This window comes from Fundulus heteroclitus, unplaced genomic scaffold (genome assembly GCF_011125445.2).
Source record: "Fundulus heteroclitus isolate FHET01 unplaced genomic scaffold, MU-UCD_Fhet_4.1 scaffold_230, whole genome shotgun sequence".
Taxonomy (NCBI): domain Eukaryota; kingdom Metazoa; phylum Chordata; class Actinopteri; order Cyprinodontiformes; family Fundulidae; genus Fundulus; species Fundulus heteroclitus.
This window is the reverse complement of record NW_023396642.1, coordinates 72,666-92,257: the sequence shown is the minus strand read 5'-3', so window position 1 is coordinate 92,257 and position 19,592 is coordinate 72,666. Positions and strand designations below refer to the sequence as shown.

General features: G+C 38.9%; 1 protein-coding gene across 1 annotated transcript; it reads left to right on the top strand.

Moving 5' to 3' along the window:
* Positions 1-1,099: 1,099 nt before the first annotated feature.
* On the top strand, positions 1,100-18,798 carry LOC105923974 (desmoglein-2). Its single transcript, XM_036129836.1, has 14 exons — positions 1,100-1,428; positions 2,745-2,867; positions 5,004-5,159; positions 5,237-5,378; positions 5,479-5,642; positions 5,751-5,885; positions 5,971-6,156; positions 6,931-7,211; positions 7,840-7,982; positions 8,066-8,287; positions 8,811-9,041; positions 9,313-9,434; positions 9,523-9,843; positions 15,418-18,798. Exons 1-14 carry the CDS (start codon positions 1,375-1,377, stop codon positions 16,420-16,422), a joined length of 3,285 nt encoding a protein of 1,094 aa, XP_035985729.1. The 5' UTR covers positions 1,100-1,374; the 3' UTR covers positions 16,423-18,798.
* The last annotated feature ends 794 nt before the right edge of the window (positions 18,799-19,592 follow it).

The window sequence follows — 19,592 nt, the reverse complement described above, 5'->3', positions numbered from 1 at the left end:
CAGTCAGCTTATCAAGCTTATTGTCCTGTTCATTCACCGCCTTAGTGATTACGTCGTAAGCAGCCGGCACTCCACTTGAAAATTTACACCATACAGTTAAATATAAGAGTGAAAATAAAGCCAGTCATGCAGAAAAAACATTTTATTCAATATTTTACACCTATTACATCACTAAAATCAGGCAGTTTTTTACAGTTTGTGGAAACCATGACTGAGTCCTTACTGTGTAGCACTTATAAACTATTCTGTGCCACAGATAAATCTTTAAGTAAACTACTGGTATTGTTGCTCCACAGAGTTATACTAGTTTGGGTGATGGGGTGTATTGATTTGAAATATGTTTCAGTTAATTGATTGCTGAAAAAGAAGAAATTCACTGTGTGGCCCCCCCTGATGGTCTTAGCTCACATGTGCCTCGGGCCGGCCATGCATCCATCACAGCACTTCTGATCTCCAGTTTGTATTGTCCATGCTTTGTCTTTTTTATGCAATCTAAGTTCTACTGTAATGGTCAAGTTTAATGTTGTATTCACAAAGAAGCATGGAGAAAAGGCTATAATCTGCAGGTAAACTGACAGTTAATTGACTTAATTCTCCCCTTTGACAAATTGCACTCCCATTCCGTACCTACAGATTGCTGCTTCATCCTCTCCTCCTTCCTGTAAACAGCAGTCCCCACATACTTAATTCACGGCATATCATGTTAGTTTTCAGTTAAGTATTTTCAGGAGACGCCAAGTTTGCATTTACCTCCGGCAGGCCCTGACTGTACCACTTCATAATAAATAATGAACTCTGTTTCAACATGATGTTGGGTAAGAATGTCTCAGGTTAATTTCTGTGCTCACGATTTAATAAAAGAAAACTTAAACGTTACTTTTTGTGTCTATGTGTGTGTGTGTGTGTGTGTCTATTAGTGTCTATATACTGTAGCTTTACCCTAGCTGTTACTGGTTCAGCGACATTACTGCGTGATTGCTGGGAGTTCCATAGATGGAGGCAGAATGCAGAAAAGGAACAAATGACATGCAAGCATGTCGCTCAGGGGCACCCTAGAGGAACGGCACCTGCTTCAAACCTAAGCTGTTTCCATCCATGAAACACGACAGACTACTCTAGACTCAGTTTGTTGCCCAACCTAAACTAGTTTGTTTCCCTTCCTTTTACCCACATGTTTTTTTTTTTAAACTGTAGAAAGCAGATTCTGATATCACTCCTTGTCGAGAACAGTACCAGCGAAAGAGGACTGACATCCAGCGCATTTCTCGTCCTGTGGGTCAAAGTCTGAAGAAACCGACCCTTCACCAGAACCGAGAAGCGCGGCGAGCTCTCTTCAAAACGAGGAGAAAGAACTTTCTGTATCTTTTTTCTCCGATGGATCTTCTGCTCAGATGCAGTCTTTTCATTCTTCTGGGGTTCTTTGTCGCTGTGAGTAACGGCCTCTATCTCTTTCTTATAGGATACTTTTTTTTTTTAAATAAAGCAACTCAAAGGGATCTTTCAACAGGTGTGGCTCAATGTGTAAAGATGGCCAGTACGCCTCAGTAAAAACCATTATAACGCGAAGCGTCTGTGTTTACCAAGATTCTCCCTTTTGTTTGCTTTTTGTTTATTGTTGGGGGACTGGTTCCCCCCGTTACTTTCAAATGCAGCCATTGCTCATACAAAATGGATGTGAGAAACCTAGAGCTGCTTTAAGTTTAAGTAGGTCCTGGACCTGGTGTCATGTTTCAAAAAAAAAAAAAAAGGGAAAAAAAGAACAAAGAATCCTTGATGTGTAGGCTTTATCAAGCAGCCATTGTCTTATTGTAGAAAAATACCACGATGGGTTATTTTGAACACAGTGTCCCATTTTGAAATGCAAATGACACTTTTAACAGACCGCGACAGAACAGATTAAGGCCGTCAATGTACTGTGCACTGTTACCTCTCTGTTTAGATATTCACTTTTTTTCCCTAACCTACTAATTTTCTGACCTGCCAAACCGTGTGGTTCTCTAGTCTAGCAATTTTACAGTGATACTTCCTGTAAATTGGATTTTCAAAATCTTTTTAATCTAACCACAGCAGTTAACCAGGACGGCTATTGTCATGGTCCAGATAGATTAAGGAAACAAAAATCTGTCGTTCTGGAAAAGTAATTGAGAGACCACCTGAAAAGCTTTAGTTTCTCTAACACTGTTTAGAGTAAAAGGCAAAGTGAACATTTTGTGGGTTTTTTGGATAAAACCCTGAAAACAGTCGTCCCAGATAACAACAAACACAACGACAATAATTTCAAGCATGTATGAACAGAAAATAACAGTTGGTTAAAATACAATGCATGCTGTGTTTTTTCTTAGGTCAAGTAATGAAAAGGAAAAAATGCCTAATTGTGTTGTCATTTATTTACTTGTTTATTTTACCTTAGGATGAGTTTAGGAGTTAAATTTGGTGGAATAAACCTGATTATTAATCCCAGTTTGTATGTATTTTGCCATCTTTCACAATGCTGCTGGATTAAAGCAGTAACCCAGTCGATACCTCCTAAAGCAGAATGATGTGTACTTGTTCTGGAATTTCAAAGACACTTGAATGGAATAGCTGAAGAGACTTCAGCGAATCGTTGCAGAGGTGTCCTAATTTTCTCAATAGCTGTTTAAGATATGATGCAGCAGTAGCAGAGGAGTTTTAGTTGACTTTGTGAGTATTACACGTGTATTGCTAGGTATTTCACTGTGTTTTTGCTTTTTGATCCCATGAAGCTGGTTCCCATGAACATAGAAGGACATAATGGATCGCTGAGAAGGCAAAAAAGAGAATGGATCCTCGCCCCCAAAATCCTTAAGGAGGGACAGGACTACACCACTGAAGAGTCTGTTGTAAAAGTGGGTACTTGTTTGTTCTGGCTCTTTTCAAAATGCTAATCTAAAAGCCTCACTCTCAAATTGTTTTTATAATGCAACTCACCTTTTACCCAAATAAATTATAGAATTTAAATATAAACTCTCAGCTTTACTGTCCATTGCTAACAGTTTGTTGAAAAGTGAATAAATAATTAAAGTAATAAAAAGTTGATTTTAGCTCAATTTTGCCCTTTGGAAAAACTCAAACTGAAAATGTTCACATTCAAAGGATGCAACACGGATGTGTTAACAGCATGTCACAAAATCCAAGTTGGCTCAACTCTAACTGAGAAATATTCAACAAAGGTAACTTTATTGTGATGCTAGAAGGTTATTTGGCTAAGAATCCAACACATTTAATAGCAGTGTTATAAAAAGGTAACATCAGCAACTGCTGATATAGTATTTCATTTACATAAACATTTTTAGTGTCAGTTTTTTTTCTTCAAAAGTAGGCATTAAACAGAAAGTCTGTCCAACTACCTGTTAGCCTTTCACTACAAAGTCGGGACATTATGACAACTGTTAACTAAAGGCGTGGGAACTATTAATGACAATAACAGAACTTCACTCGTAAAAAAACAACAACAAAAAACCCTTTGGGTGTTATTGTCCTACATGAATGCAAGAAAAAATATAATTCTGGTGTGTTTAGATTTACTCCTAAAATGCTCTGATAGCATACTGCATATTAAATACATTCAGAAGTAATATTTTATAATACCATTAAAAAATTAAGTCAAAAGACTTTTCAGACACAAATACTTTAATCAGAATCAAAATCAGAATCAGATATACTTTAATAATCCCAGAGGGAAATTGCTGTTTCAGTACAACCGCCATCACATATATACATCACATACATCACAAACATTTCAGGGGGAGACGGTTTACTGAGGCCATGCTGCCAAGGACACTGTTTACACAGTGCCCACAGGGCGCTGCCATAGAATCTGTGGAAAAGATTGTTGCCACATAGGGGAGGAGAAGAGAAAAAAAAGCCAAATAAAACACACCCTATCCTCTCACGATACAGTGTGAGATATCCGACAAAAAAAAAAAACGTCTGGCACGAGAAGCATAAATAAGACGAGACACATGTAGCAGAAGGTTAACATTGGAGACTAGTCTTGTGTTCATCAGTTTATATGAGCATCAGTTATGCGTGTGTGTATGGGTGAAAGTGTTTTATCTCCGTGAACACTCTCCAGAGGCCATTGTCCTTGATGTTATCAGCCGGCCAGCAGTTCAGAGAAGCATCCACTGATGTCAGCGGGGAAGGAAGGAGCACGGGAGAGTTCTGAGCTCTATCCGCCATAACAATCCAGGAGTAGAGATAGGGAGGGCATAAACCAAATATGTTATTTGTTATGAGACAAGCTGCTCTGCCTTTCTAGTCAGCTTTAAGACTTTGCTGGCTCCAAATGGTAAATCCAACTTTCCAAATTGTTGGGGCTTCTCCGCGTTTCACTTCCAGATTTTATCCCATCTCCCCTTGAGTCCAACCACTGAAGCCAGTCTGCGTTCCAGCACAGCCAGCTTTTCAGCTCTGTTCCTCCACCTTCCAGGTTTGTCCGTTCACCGCCTTAGTGAGCGCGTCATGCAGCCGGCAGCCTGATCAAGACCACATGGCTACCGACATCCGCTGTATTTGCTGATACATCAAAAATCCACCAAATCCAATAAGTAGAAATCCAAGTATCCTGAATCCAAATGTAAAAATTTCAAACGTTCAGGAATGACAAAAGTTTAAAGACACACCATTTTCCATCCAGGAATTTAGGGTGTATCCCACAAAATGAGTCAAATCAGGACCGGACGGGTCCCCCTTTATGCTGCCAACCCGTCGAAAAAAATTGATCAATAGCATTGAGAGACCAGCTTACCAGATCCATGTTTTTCAGAGTTTGGTTGATATGAAGAAAGTGCTAGGAAAGACAAGACATAGCAGCAGAAGCAGGAGAGAGGGAGGGGGGGGGTGAAAGCTGGAGAGAAGAGAAAACACAACCGACCTCGAAGAGAGACAGAACAGACAAAAAGATGTCCTTATTTCTATACAGTTTCAAGAAGCTAGCTTTCCATGTGGTTTTTGTTAAAGTCAATGCATCTGTGTTTCAGATTCGCTCAGATAAGGAGACAGAGGAAAACATAACATACTCTTTAACTGGTCATGGTGCTGACAAAGATCCAGAGGACAGATTTCAAGTTGACCCAAACTCTGGCAACATTAAGGTCAATTCCATTCTGGACCGAGAGGAAATTGCAGAATATAAGGTAAGCACACTTTAAAGTTCTGTTGATTTTGTGAAAAATGAATGAAATAGCAAAACATATTCTGCTCTTCTTTTTAGCTTTTTGGTGTGGCAAAATTTCCCAATGGGAGCTGCGCTGAAAAGGATATCACTATCATGATTAGAGTTAAGGACATTAATGACTGCACTCCTGTCATCAAGGTCCAGCAAGTTGGACGAGTCAGCGAGCACAGCAATCAGGGTATCAAAGATCTGTAAAACAATATGTGATCTTGGTTGGAAGAAAATGTGTTTCATGCAATATAATTCCAAACTATATTATATTTGTTTGTTTGTTTTAGGTACTGTTGTCATGAAAGTCATAGCTACAGATGACGATGATAACACCACTATAAACGCCTGGCTCTCCTACAGAATAGATGAGAGAAGTAACAGTGGCGGGATGTTCAGCATCAAACCCCAAACAGGAGAGGTTAGGGTTGCTAAGACCACACTAGATAGAGAGGTGAGTCACTGTTTGTTGTTTATTACTTAATATGGGCTTTAGTGAACAATGATTTATATGTGATTTAAAACTCAAATTCCTTTTCTCTAACATTTTTTTTTCTTTCAGACCAAAGACACATATAAGTTGATCATTCTTGCTTCTGACGAGGGAGGCAAACCAGGAGGAAACACAGGAACTGGTGAAATTGAGATTAAACTCACAGACATAAATGACAACATTCCAACTCTGGCAAAAGAAATGGTATATGGGACACATCAACCATTGATTTATTTTACAAAGAAATGTGTTGATAATGCCACAAAGTGAAGTTATTTTTCTTTGCCAGTACGAAGGAAGCGTGGAGGAGAACACTGTTGGTGTTGAAGTCCTAAGGATACAAGCAGTTGACCTGGATATGATCAATACAGAGAACTGGTTCGCCGTGTACGAGATCGTTTCAGGAAATGAAGGCGGTTATTTCAATATCTCAACTGATAAAAAGACCAACGAGGGAGTTATCACCATAACTAAGGTCTGTTTAAATGAAAAAGTTTAAAAGACATCAGAGTACGAGAGTTACATCCAGCTCCCAATAGAAGAAAATACACAATACCAGGTTCACAAGAGTGAGAGAAACATTTTTTTTAATATTTCCAGAAAAAAGTAAGAATCCCACTTTCCTTGTATTAACCCACTGAATAAAGACCAAACTGTGTTGTGAATAATTTAATCACTGAGGAGTATTCCAGTCTATGTTTGACTAGTTCAGTTATTGCCATTTTTAAGCTCATCTAATGGTTTTCATATTAAATAAAAAAAAAACATTAAAATGTGGTTTTTCTGTCACTAATCAATTTTTAACTAAAACTAATCAGATACAGTCCAGACTCAATAGAAACTCTAAAGTTCTCCTTTAGTTTTGCACCAATAGAAAGCTATGAAGCAAAAGCCGATTTTAGCATCATAAGTCAACTTTTGGTATTGTGAGATTGTGTAAAAATGACTCCAAAAACCAAAAACTTTTAAAATACTGCCACATTAATGATTTAGAATGCTTATTCAACTATTTTGTACGTGAATGTTTTGACCTAGACTGAGGAGAAGTTTTATTTGTTCACATTGCCAACAACTTTTTCCCCTCACACATATGCAGCGCTCTCAAAATTAGCTTTAACCTGTTTCACCAGAGGTGCAGACAGCACCCTGGAATGTTAGCAGAACAACATTACGTAACAGCCCTACCTCTGACTAAAACTGATGGTTGAAAGCCAGTTTGTCCTGCTAATTTTTTGCTTATCATCTATAGGCTCTGGACTACGAGGAAATAAAGGCGCTAAATTTGGCAGTGAAGGTTAAAAATGAAGCTGAGTACAACTTTGGCAGCAGCATGTCGATTACAGGAGCTTCTGGGTCAAAGTCGTATCCCATCAACATAAACGTCGTCAACCAGAAAGAGGGCGCCCGATTCAAACCGAGTGTGAAATCGGTGACTGTCTCTGAAGAGAAAACATCCATCTCTTTGGACAAAGTCATAACAACCTACGCTGCTATTGACAGTGACACTCTGAAGACTGCCACCAACGTGAGGTAATGTCTCTCACATAGCAGATAATCTTGTTCTGCTGTAAATCTACATTAAACTAAGTTCTTTGTTCATACAATAGCAATATTTAAACATTATTTCGTTTTCCATCTGGTTTCGCAAAGATCTGACTTTGAAGTTCTATCTGATTAGAATTTGACTGTATAATAAATAAATTAAATAAATGTAACCATAGCATTTATTATACAACTGAAAACTTAAGGATATTGAGGGGTATTATTATAGTCTGTTAATACATTTATAAAATATATCTTCATTTTAATATATTTTTTCTTAACAAAAGAGTAATGAAAAAATCTCCATGAGCTGTGCTATGAAGACCCCATAGTTGTTCTTAAATAGATCGCTTTTTTTTTCTTTTTATGACATTATGTGATCAGTTTGATTTAATTGTATTTTATCACTATCAGAAAGTATTTTGGTTGTTAGTTGATGGATCGGAAGCCAAAGGAATACTTTGTGATTTTAATGTATTGGAGTGAAGTGAATTTAAAACAGGCCCATCCTGTTCAACCAGATATGATCTGAATCTGTTGGTCTCTGTTGGTCCAAGATGGATTGGCACTATATAAATCAACTGAACAGATTTTTCTTTTGCTCAATTACTTGCAGGTATGCAAAGTTAAAAGATGAAGACAACTGGTTTTCTATTGATCCAATAACAGCCGGAATCAAGTTGAATAAATATCCTGACCGAGAGTCCAAGTATTTGGTCAACGGAAGATACTATGCTGAAATTATTTGCATCTCCAATGGTACGTTCTATGAATTTTGCTGTTGATTAATTTTGTTCTCCGAATTGATATGTTAACTTACTGCTGCTTTTACTGGGCTTCAGACATTCCCTCAAAAACTGCAACAGGGACCATAGTCATTCAGGTTGAGGATTTCAACGACCACTGTCCAACACTGACCTCAACGACCCGAACCGTATGTTTTGGTGATAATGTAGTTTACGTCACAGCAGAGGACGAAGACGGGTTCCCCAACTCCGCACCATTTACCTTTGAAGTGATTCAAGGGGACAGCAAAGAGAAGTGGGATTTGGAGCCATTTAATAGTGAGATTTTATATATTTTTTCTAAATTGTCTGTTAAATGGTCTCTCGAGAGTTTACACTAAAGAAGGAATTCAAGTTCAGGTTAAAATCGTGCTTTTCAATTCCTCTCCTTGGACCCACTGTGCTGCATGTTTTAGGGGTTTCCCTGCCTCCACACCTGTCTGAAGTAAATTGGTCATGAGGATACACATCTAAAACATGCAAGACAGTGGGTGCAGAGGACAGGAATGGAAAGCACCTGGGTTTGATTATTACACAATAATCTAAATGATATAAAGCTCAAACTTTCTTTTCTTTCAGTTTATTTTACCCAGTCTGTTTTTGTAAGCTTGCCTGTAAAGTGTCTCAGAAACAGGATTAAAACCGGAAACACTTGTGCTTGAGAATACCTGTACTTTCCTTGCAAAAATAAATAAATAAATAAATCATAATTTTTCTCAAGTTAAAACTAAGTCAGCACAAAGCAAGCTTCCTTTCATATACTGGGTTGCAAATCTTACATTCAGGTGTCGTCTGTATTTAGAAACCACAGTCCTCCTTCGACACAAGGGAAGCATATGGCCAGGCCTCTACAAAGCACACCTGGAGATCAAGGACCAGCAGGGAACGTCCTGCTCTGAGCCCCAGATCATCGACATAACGGTGTGCAAATGCCAAGACCGCACCAAGGCCTGCCTGTCACGCAGTAAAAGCAAAGTAACTTTTGGAGCTGGAGGTATCCTGCTCATGCTGCTGGGACTGCTGCTCCTTCTATGTGAGTAAAGGCAAATCACTTTCCTTTGCAACGTTGCTTAATAGATCAAGCTGTTACATGAACAGAAAGATGAAAAAGGGCAGGTCTTAGCTGGAGGAGAAGTGTGACGTCTGCCTGCATTGCACAGCTATGACTCAATAATTTACTGTATTTCTGAGTAATTTAATCTGTTTGTTCTAGAAAGGAAGTATCTATGGTGAAAGAAAACTGTTTATTAACCACAACCGCAATTTAAACATTGTTCTGGATTTTCGTGTTTTTTTTTTTTAAGTGGTTCCCCTTCTTTTGCTCATCTGCCTCTGTGGAAGCGCAGCAAGAGAGTTTAAAACTATTCCCTTTGAGGCAAAAGAACATCTGATCTTGTATCACACCGAGGGACAAGGAGAAGACAAGGTGCAAAGAGATTTCATGTAATGGTTACATTTATTGGTTTGCATAAAAGCGTTGACAGAACTGCTTTCCCTTTTTTCCTAACTCACAGGACATGCCTGGTTTCCAAGTCCCAGTGCAGGTTGATGGTGGCACATTAAAGATGAGGAACATTAACATGTCTGGGGGACAGGCATACCTGGACAGTTTGGTTTGCTCACAGCATCCAATGGGTGGAGGAGGGACCTTAACAGCAGAGGACATGAACATGTACAAGACGTACAACCACAAATACTCGGCAGGCCAGAATCAGATGGATTTTATGGGCGGAGGAGCAATAGCAGGACAAAACATGAGGTTCTCTCAACACAGAGCTGCAGCCTCCAGTGACATGGCTTTGTCAGAACATCATCTTGGACAATACTTTTCAGATGTAAGTTTCTTTTGAATTCTTATATTTTCTGAGAGTTAACTAGAGATGGAGACTCCGGCCTGTGATTTAGACAAATCAAACTTGAGTCGCAAAGACAAAGATTTTAAATTTGACTTAGACTCGTGCTCTAAAGACTCGAGACGTGACTTGGGCTCCAGCTCTGGAACTCGAGTGTCATGAACAATCTTTATCACATGTAAAGCAGAAGTAAAGTACAAAATAAGGCTGTTAGTGTGGATCATTTGAGTCAACGTGAAACAATTTAAATGCAGTTTCCATGTTAGTCTTTGTGTTAATTTATGTTTATTGCTGCTGTTTAACGAGCATTTATAAGTAATCTACAGACCACACCTTTAAAATTTATGTACATATTATCTTGTTTAGAGGTTACCAGAGATAGTTACACAAACGTAGACTAATAATGAATCATAACCATCTGTTAATGTTTGCATGGCAACATAATATTACCACAGATATCTCACAAGCTAAACTCCTTATTAAGTGGCTTGGGGTAATTTAACAACAGAATAGACTGAAATTATCTCTTACATGTTATTTTTACTCTTATTGTTACGCTGTTAAGATGAGATCATTAGAAACAAACCCCAGGTTATTTCAAATACAAACAAATCCTCTTATGTATACTCAAAAATTCAACGTTCTCACCCATCTGTTACTTCATGCGTCACTCTTTCTTATACATGTTTAGCCGCATGTCATCATTCAACCGCTGGTTGTCTAGGTGGTGTCCTGAAAACGACGTGGGCTACATTGATAACTGGAGAACTTTCTGGGGAAAACCTGGTCTGATCCGGAGAGACGGCATCCATCCTACTTTGGATGGTGCAGCTCTTCTTTCTAGGAATCTGGCCGGATTTATTAGTTCTCCTAAATGCTGACAACCCAGGGTCCAGACCAGGAAGCAGAGCCGTAGTTTAACACACCTCTCTGCAGCTTCTGTAGTGTTACCCACCCATTATCCTATTGAGACGGTGTCTTTCCCACGGCCAAAACTTAACAGATCAAAAACTGATCTAAAAGGAACATATCATAAAAACCTAATAAAAATCAATATGGTTCACCTTGAACCTAAAAATAAAATAATAAAATGTGGTCTATTAAATATAAGGTCTCTCCCTCCAAAGACTGTTAGTTAATGAATTGATTTCTGATAATCAGATTGATTTGTTTTGTCTCACAGAAACCTGGCTACAAGAGGACTATGTTAGTATAAATGAGTCAACTCCCTCCAGTTATTCAAATTTCCACATTCCCAGATCTGTGGGAAGAGGAGGAGGAGTGGCAACTATCTTTCAGTCTGATTTATTAATTAGTCCCAGGCCAACTAATAATTACAGTTCTTTTGAACATTTAACCCTCAGTTTCCCTCATCCAAACTGCAAAGCAATAAAACCTCTTCTGTTTGTTGTTTTGTATCGTCCACCAGGCCCTTACACTCAGTTTTTGGATGAGTTGTCAGATTTCTTATCTGATTTGGTGTTAAATACTGATAAGGTTATTATAGTGGGTGATTTTAACATCCATGTTGACACAGAATGTGATAACCTTAGTGTAGCCTTTAAAACTATCCTAGATTCAATTGGTTTTGCTCAAAATGTGCATAAACCGACGCACTCTTGGCTCCATACTTTAGACCTTGTTCTGACATATGGCATTGATTGTGAAGAATTAACAGTATTCTCTCACAACCCTGTCCTGTCTGATCATTTTTTAATAACATTTGAGTTTAATCTAACTGAATTCTCCACCCCCAAAAGAGGGTTCCATTATAGTAGATTTTTATCGGATAATGCTGTATCAAAACTTAAAGAGTCTGTCCCCTTTTTAATATCCTCAGTATTGCAGAAATGCCCTGTAGATGGCAGCATTGCTGTTTCTTCCCATTCACAAATCGATACCTTTGCTAACAATGTGACTTCCTCATTGCGTTCTGCATTAGACAATGTAGCTCCCTTGAAAAAGAAGGTGATTATTCACAGGAAGCTGGCTCCTTGGTTTAATTCAGAGCTGCGTTCCTTGAAGCACAATGTTAGGAAATTGGAGAGAAAATGGCGCTCTACACACCAAGAGGAATCCTACTTAATCTGGAGGGACAGACTATTGTTGTATAACAAGACCCTCCGCAGAGTTAGAGCAGCATATTTTTCATCATTAATTGAAGAGAATAAAAATAATCCTAGATTTCTCTTTAGTACAGTTGCCAAACTTACCCAGAGCCACAGCTCTGTTGATCCATCCATTCCCTTAGCTCTTAGTAGTAATGATTTTATGGGATTCTTCATAAATAAAATTGATGCCATTAAAAATAAAATAATTGGCATCCTCCCAAACATGATTACCTCGTCCTCAGTAAGTGAGGCAGCATTGGAGGAATCTTTAGAATCTGTGCAGTGTTTGAACTGTTTAGAAGCAGTAGAGCTTTCTGAGATATCTAAAATTTTAGCTTCATCTAAACCTTCTACCTGTATGTTAGACCCAATCCCAACCAAGTTGTTTAAGGAGATATTCCCTTTGATCAGTGGCACTATTTTAGACATGATTAATCTATCCTTAGTAAATGGATATGTACCACAGGTTTTGAAAGTAGCTGTTATTAAACCTTTACTTAAGAAACCTTCTCTTGATCAAGATGAGTTAGTAAATTACAGACCTATATCTAATCTTCTTTTCTTATCTAAAATTCTTGAGAAAGTAGTTGCTAATCAACTTTGTGAACATTTACAAAGTAATGACCTACTTGAGGAGTTTCAGTCAGGCTTCAGAGCTCATCATAGCACTGAAACAGCTCTGGTGAAGGTCACTAATGATATTCTCATGGCCTCAGATAATGGACTAGTGTCTATACTTGTCCTGTTAGATCTCAGTGCTGCGTTTGATACAGTTGATCACAATATTCTCCTACAAAGACTTGAGCATACTGTAGGGATTAAGGGGAAAGCATTAGGCTGGTTTAAATCTTATCTGTCAGACAGATTCCAATTTGTTCATGTTAATAATAAATCTTCCTCAAACTCTAGGGTCACCTGTGGAGTACCACAGGGTTCAGTCCTTGGACCAATTCTCTTTACGATATATATGCTTCCGATAGGCAAAATTATCAGACAGCATGGGATTAATTTCCACTGTTATGCTGATGATACTCAGCTATATTTATCCATAAATCCTGATGAATCCAATCAATTACTTCGACTGCAGTCATGTCTTGATGACATCAAAAGCTGGATGACTTTAAATTTCCTGCATCTAAATTCTGACAAGACCGAAGTTTTAATCTTTGGGCCAGAGTCCTCAAAAAATAAACTTCTTAACCAATCACTTAATCTGGGTGGCATTAACCTGGCCTCTGGTAATAAAGTAAAAAATCTTGGTGTTATTTTTGACCAAGACATGTCATTTAAATCCCATATTAAACAGGTTTCCAGAGTTTCCTTTTTTCACCTCCGGAATATCGCCAAAATTAGAAACATTCTGTCCAGGAGTGATGCTGAAAAACTGGTCCATGCATTTGTTACTTCAAGGCTGGACTATTGTAATTCTTTACTATCAGGAAGTCCACAAAATGCAGTTCAAAGCCTTCAGCTGATCCAAAATGCTGCAGCAAGAGTTCTGATGAAAATCAACAAGAGGGATCATATTTCTCCTGTTTTAGCTTCCCTTCATTGGCTTCCTGTTAAATCAAGAATAGAATTTAAAATTCTTCTTCTAACGTATAAAGCCCTTAATAATCAAGCTCCATCATATATCAGAGCTCTGATTACCCCGTATGTTCCTAACAGAGCACTTCGCTCTCAGACCGCAGGTCTGCTGGTGGTTCCTAGAGTCTCTAAAAGTAGAATGGGAGGCAGATCCTTTAGCTATCAGGCTCCTCTCCTGTGGAACCAACTCCCAGTTTTGGTCCGTGAGGCAGACACCCTGTCTACTTTTAAGACTAGGCTTAAAACTTTTCTTTTTGACAAAAATTATAACTAGTGACTCATGTTACTCTCAGCTACCTTTATAGTTTTACTGCTATAGGCTTAGGTTACTGGAGTATATCAGGATCTAATTTTCTCACTATATTGAGTTCTACTGTTCTTCAATTATGCATTATGTGTTGTCATTTCAGCTTTAACTTTCTGTTCTCTCTCTTTTCTCTTCATAGTAGGTACACCTGGTCTGGCGTTCTGTTAACTGTGACATCATCCAGAGAAGACGGCTCACCCGCTACTACCATCTAATGTAGAACAGATTACTAGATCAATGTGTGCTTCTGTGCTTTTTTGTCTCTCTTGTTGTGTCTCTGTTCTGTCTTCTGTAACCCCAGTCGGTCGAGGCAGATGACCGTTCATACTGAGCCCGGTTCTGCCGGAGGTTTTTCCTTCCCGTTAATGGGTGGTTTTTCTTCCCACTGTCGCTTCATGCTTGCTCAGTATGAGGGATTGCAGCAAAGCCATGTACAATGCAGATGACTCTCCCTGTGGCTCTACGGTTCCCCAGGAGTGAATGCTGCTTGTCGGGACTTTGATGCAATCAACTGGTTTCCTTATATAGGACATTTTTGACCAATCTGTATAATCTGACCCAATCTGTATAATATGATTGAACTTGACTTTGTAAAGTGCCTTGAGATGACATGTTTCATGATTTGGCGCTATATAAATAAAATTGAATTGAATTGAATTGAATAGAATTTATCGCTTCCCTTTAAGCATGTTTACTGTTTAGACTTACAATTAATGCTTCTAAATGCATATTTGGAACATGATTTCCAAAAAGTTTAGCAAAATGTCCAGGTCAAATTGAGGAGAGCAAACTGTAAAGGACTGGACCATTTGAACACAGGGATTAGGAGGCGATCACTATTTGAATATAAAAAAAGGACTTTCTGTTTGATGCAGTTTGAAATCCAACATCAACTTGTATGACTTTATTTCCACTATAACTCTTTTATTCCCATTTGAAAATTATAGTCCTTTGTATACTATTAATTTTCCTCAAAGATAAATATATTTATATATCTATTGAAATAAATATTAGACCATAACCATTTAGAAATAATTCACAGCAGGTAATAACCTGTCCAGGGTGTACCTTGCCTCTTGCCCAATGATGGTTTGAGAAAGGTAACCCGCTGCCTGGGCAGGTACAGATAATGGATGGAAATTATTGTTCTGAAAAATATAGTTTTATTTTAGGCTAAAGGATTATGATTCTAATTCATGAGCATTCAATCTGTGTTTAAGGCAGATTAGATATCTTTCATGTGATGTAAATACATTTTAGTCATTAGAGACTTGACACGTGACTTCGCCTTCCACTTTGAAGAACTGAGAACTGACCTGGACTTGCATCTCAGAGAACTGAGACTTTACTTGGACTTGTGAAACCAGCACTTGGACCTTTACTTGGATCTGTGTCTGTAAGAGTTGAGACTTGCCTTGGCTTTGTACCTCAAATAATGTAGACTTGACTTGAAAAATATGTCAGTTATCTCTAGTTTTCCGTACAGAATACTGAGAGGCTGCATTGTACTCGGTTGTTTAAGTTATCTCATTTATTCTCATTTGTTTACAGAAATCAAGTCAATTTTCACAGCAATATCAGGAGAAGGACACTCAGGTGAGCTACAGGTACGAGGGCGAAGAGTCACTGGCAGGTTCAGTGGGTTGCTGCAGCCTCCTTGAACTTCAAGATCAAGATTTTGCCTTCCTTGAAGACCTGGGTCCAAAATTCAAAACCCTGTTTGAAATCTGCCAGGGAACAGACCTGGAGACCACTTCGGTGGTTGCTGGAGCTTTTGATGTCTCCAAGCAATCGGTATCCAAAGTCAGGCCCTCCACTTCGGCCCAAACGCATGTCCATACTCACATGGAAACAATTAAAGAACGAGAGCACGTGAATGTCAACAACGTCAACATTTCCAACAAAGCATCTGGGTCTTCTACTGTCATTCAAGAGGGGCGAATTACTGAGAACTCCCAGCGTTCAGCAACCCTTCCCAGAGCCCAGGAGACAACTGTCATCCCTAACCAAACGCTGCTCATACAGCAGCCTACCATGTACTATGCAGCTACCCCCATGTATGTAGTTGAGTCCAAGCCCCAAATGGTGCTAGTGTCAGGGGGAACTCAGCAGATGGTTGGTCAGGAAAGTCAAGCTGGGCTCAGTCAAGGGTTGATACAAGTTGGAGGCCTCCAAGGTTCTCAGGGTATGATGCTGGTTGAAGGGCAGGTGGAAATGAAAGGAGCGCATGGGCAGGTAGCACAGGGCCTCCCACAGGGAGCCATCTCTGAATCCACTAAAGTGTTCGTAGCTGAGAATGGGTCCGCAAGTGAGAAGCAGAGTATGCACACCCGGCCGAGCTCCGCTCAAATACCGCAGAGGTCTTCGCAGGCAGGCTTTGAAGTGAGCAGCAAAAGTGTTCATGGGAAATCGTTTTCTGCCAGCTCACGTGGTTCTGCTGGCTCAAAGGAGGACTTTGAAATGACAACCACACCCAGGTCGCAAGGAGCCCAGAGGGTTGTTATGCACCATAAAAAAGTCACAATTACTGAGAGAAATATCAAGTCGAGCAGGTAAATTAGTCCCTTGTTTTTCTCATCCTCTGGGGTCACACATGTAATGGCGTGTGTATACAGTATATTCTTGAGTAAAAAGCACTACAACAGAGAGAGATTTGTTATTATTATTTTTTATTTAAACTTTTAATTGGAAAGGCAGGTTACAATTACTTACAACAAACCAGCTTCCATAACGAGGGAAGTATGAGCAGGAATAACAAGCCAATCCAGGAATTTTGTTATACTAAATGAACAACCATAACAGAAAAGTGAGTGGGGTGGGGGGGTCCAGTCTGATTTTTCTTCTGTTGGGGGAAAAGCACAGTCAGGAACATAATTTTGTCATCATCCTGAACCGGAGTGAAATACACAGCACCACAATATTTATATGTGATAGACATATTAAGTCCATGGGGACTACTGATTTTACAGTTTGTCCATTTGGACCAAATCTTGAAGAATGATTCCCTGCGACCTTGAACAGAAAAGGAGAACTTCTCCAGAATATAAATGTCTTGCACAATATTGACCCAGTCCTCAACTGTAGGAGCTTCAGGCTTTAACCATCTTCTAGTGATTGTCTTTTTGCTCGCTGCCAGAAGCATTAACAGCAGTTTTTTATCTTCCCGAGTCCAGTTGTCAAACGAGATGTTACCTAAGTTTAAGGATTCACATTTACATGGGATTTTTTCAGTAAACATGTTATTAAGGTGGGAACACATTTGCTCCCAAAAACCTTTAATCACCGGACAGCTCCAGAAGACGTGATGGTGATTTGCTCCATTTGTTCCACAGAGTCTCCAGCATGTGTCTCCGCTTCCCCGATGTTTTTTCTAACCTGGAGTTACAAAAAATCGAACCGTGTTTTTCCAACAGAACTGTCTCCAAGTGTTGGAGCTCGAGGTCATCCAGTGTAATTTGTTAATCTGTTCCCAGGCTTCAGTTGAGAGAGATAAATTTCCTTCTTTTACCCACTTGTTTCTAATGTAATCTGTGTCACCTTGTTTAGAGGATAGAATACCATTGTACAGTATGGAGACAAGTTTTTTCCATGAACCTGACTTCAACAAAGACAAGATCTCATCAAAAAGTCCTGATTTGGTTGTTTCCCAATTGTCGTGTATATTTTGGTTGAAATAGGCCCTCACCTGTAAGTATCTGAAGAAGTCAACCCTCTCCAACCGCTTTGATCTCTGAAGTTCCTCAAAACTCTGAAACATCCCTTCAGGGTAAATGAATATTAATGAATATTAAGTGGTTAATCCTTTAAATCTCCCATCGTTCTTGTTTGGGCTAAAGGCTGAATCAAAGCCACACCATCTGAGTATTTTTATCTGGTTAGCCAATTTACAAATTTTAATTACCTTTCTCCAAGAACCCAGCATTGTGTGTATCATTGAGTCATGTGGTATACTCAGCCCCTCTTGTAAATCCTTATCCATTAACACTGATAATAAAAGTATTCCCTCCAAATCTTTCCACCCCGCATTGTAAGATGGAGAGCATAAACAGAATACTGGTCTTAACTGGGCAGCAAGGTAGTAAACCTGTAGATTGGGAAGAGCCAGTCCACCTTTCTCTTTCTTTAACTGCAGCGTTCTATATCTGACCCTTGCCTTTTTTTCCCTGCCAAATGTATTGCGATATTAATCTGTCCCATTCTACGAAGCGCCTTTCTGATATCAGGATAGGAAAATATTGAAATAGATATAGAAAGCGCGGGAGAATGTTCATTCTAACCGACTCCACTCTGGAGTATAAATTTGAAAAAGGGATCAGATTCCATCTCTGTATGTCAGATTTCAGGTTTGAAATTAGGGGCCCATAGTTGACATCAAAAATCCTGGAAAAATCTTTGATCTTTTAGTTGAAAGTTTTTATATATTAAAAACGGTATGTGTCAAATTGCTAAGAATGGAGGTTTGACTTTGTTTTTTTTTCAAGGTGTTGCGCTGTTAAGGCTTTTTAATAAATTCTGATTTTGTAACCAAGTAATAAGCATCTCTTAGAATATTCAAGGATTGCATTTAAAACCAGTGAAAATATTTGTCGAGGAGTTTTTTTTACTGCTGTGGTTGCTTTCATTTTCATCTTGTTTGTCACTTTCTGTTGGATAGTAGCACTGTACCTAAATCTGCTTGAAAATGAAGATGGGTTTCTGTTTTATTTGCACCTGTTATTGTTATAAAATCAAACACTAAAACCTAATGATCTTTTTTTTTACCCATAACAAAACTGTTATGAAACATGTTTGTGATACAATATCAAAGACTGTCGTATATATGGTATATTTAAATCAAGGACTATTTTAAGCCAAAACTTGGGAATTAACTTGGGAATTGTACATAACTGATTTGGATCCCATTCAACAGAACGTTGTACTTAATAAAATATTTTTGGCAATCAAGTTTTCTGTCTTTTTTTGTGAATCCGATTTGGTTATAGAGTTTAGGTGTGCGAGATTTACAGGAGTTATGAAGTTTAAGGACAAAAAGGCTACGAAGCTTACATGCAAAACAGTCTGTGTGACTTTTTCTAAAGAATTTTAAACCCCTGCCTGAACCTTTTTCAGGCAGGCATATGGCTTTTCAGTTTTAGAAACATTGTCTATATCAGTGTGAATGCTTCAAGAGTTAAATACACAGCCATTGTTGTTTTTTTGTTGTTTGTTTTTTTGGACCAATACGGGCAGACTGTAGGGAGGAACTGTTCAAAACCCTTTTCCACTGAGCAAGGTTCACGTTTCACATCCATCCAAGGAGATAGTAGCATTTGTGTGTGTAGAACAACAGGTCCCCTTGTTGGGTAGCTCGCTCAAAAAGGTTCCCAGTGTAGGTTTCACATGAAGCAGCAAATTACCTGAAGACTTTCTTTGAATTTAAAAACACTGGCGATGGGTCAGAGATACAGCCGTGGGGAGCTGTTTAGAGATGAGCTGATGGTGGACGGAGATAAATACAGGGTGTTTCTGGAAGAAAACCTCTTACAGGCTGGGATAAAGGTTCACCTCCCAGCAGGACAATGCCCCTAAAAAACATGTTCTATCATATCCTGCAAATCATAATAGGTAAACAAAAAAATCTGGCAGTGCAAAGCTGGTCGAGACACGCCCCAGAAGGATTTCAGGAGGTTCTACAAAGTATTGGCTTTCAGTTAGAGTCTGAGTAATGCTTTAAAATCACACACCCT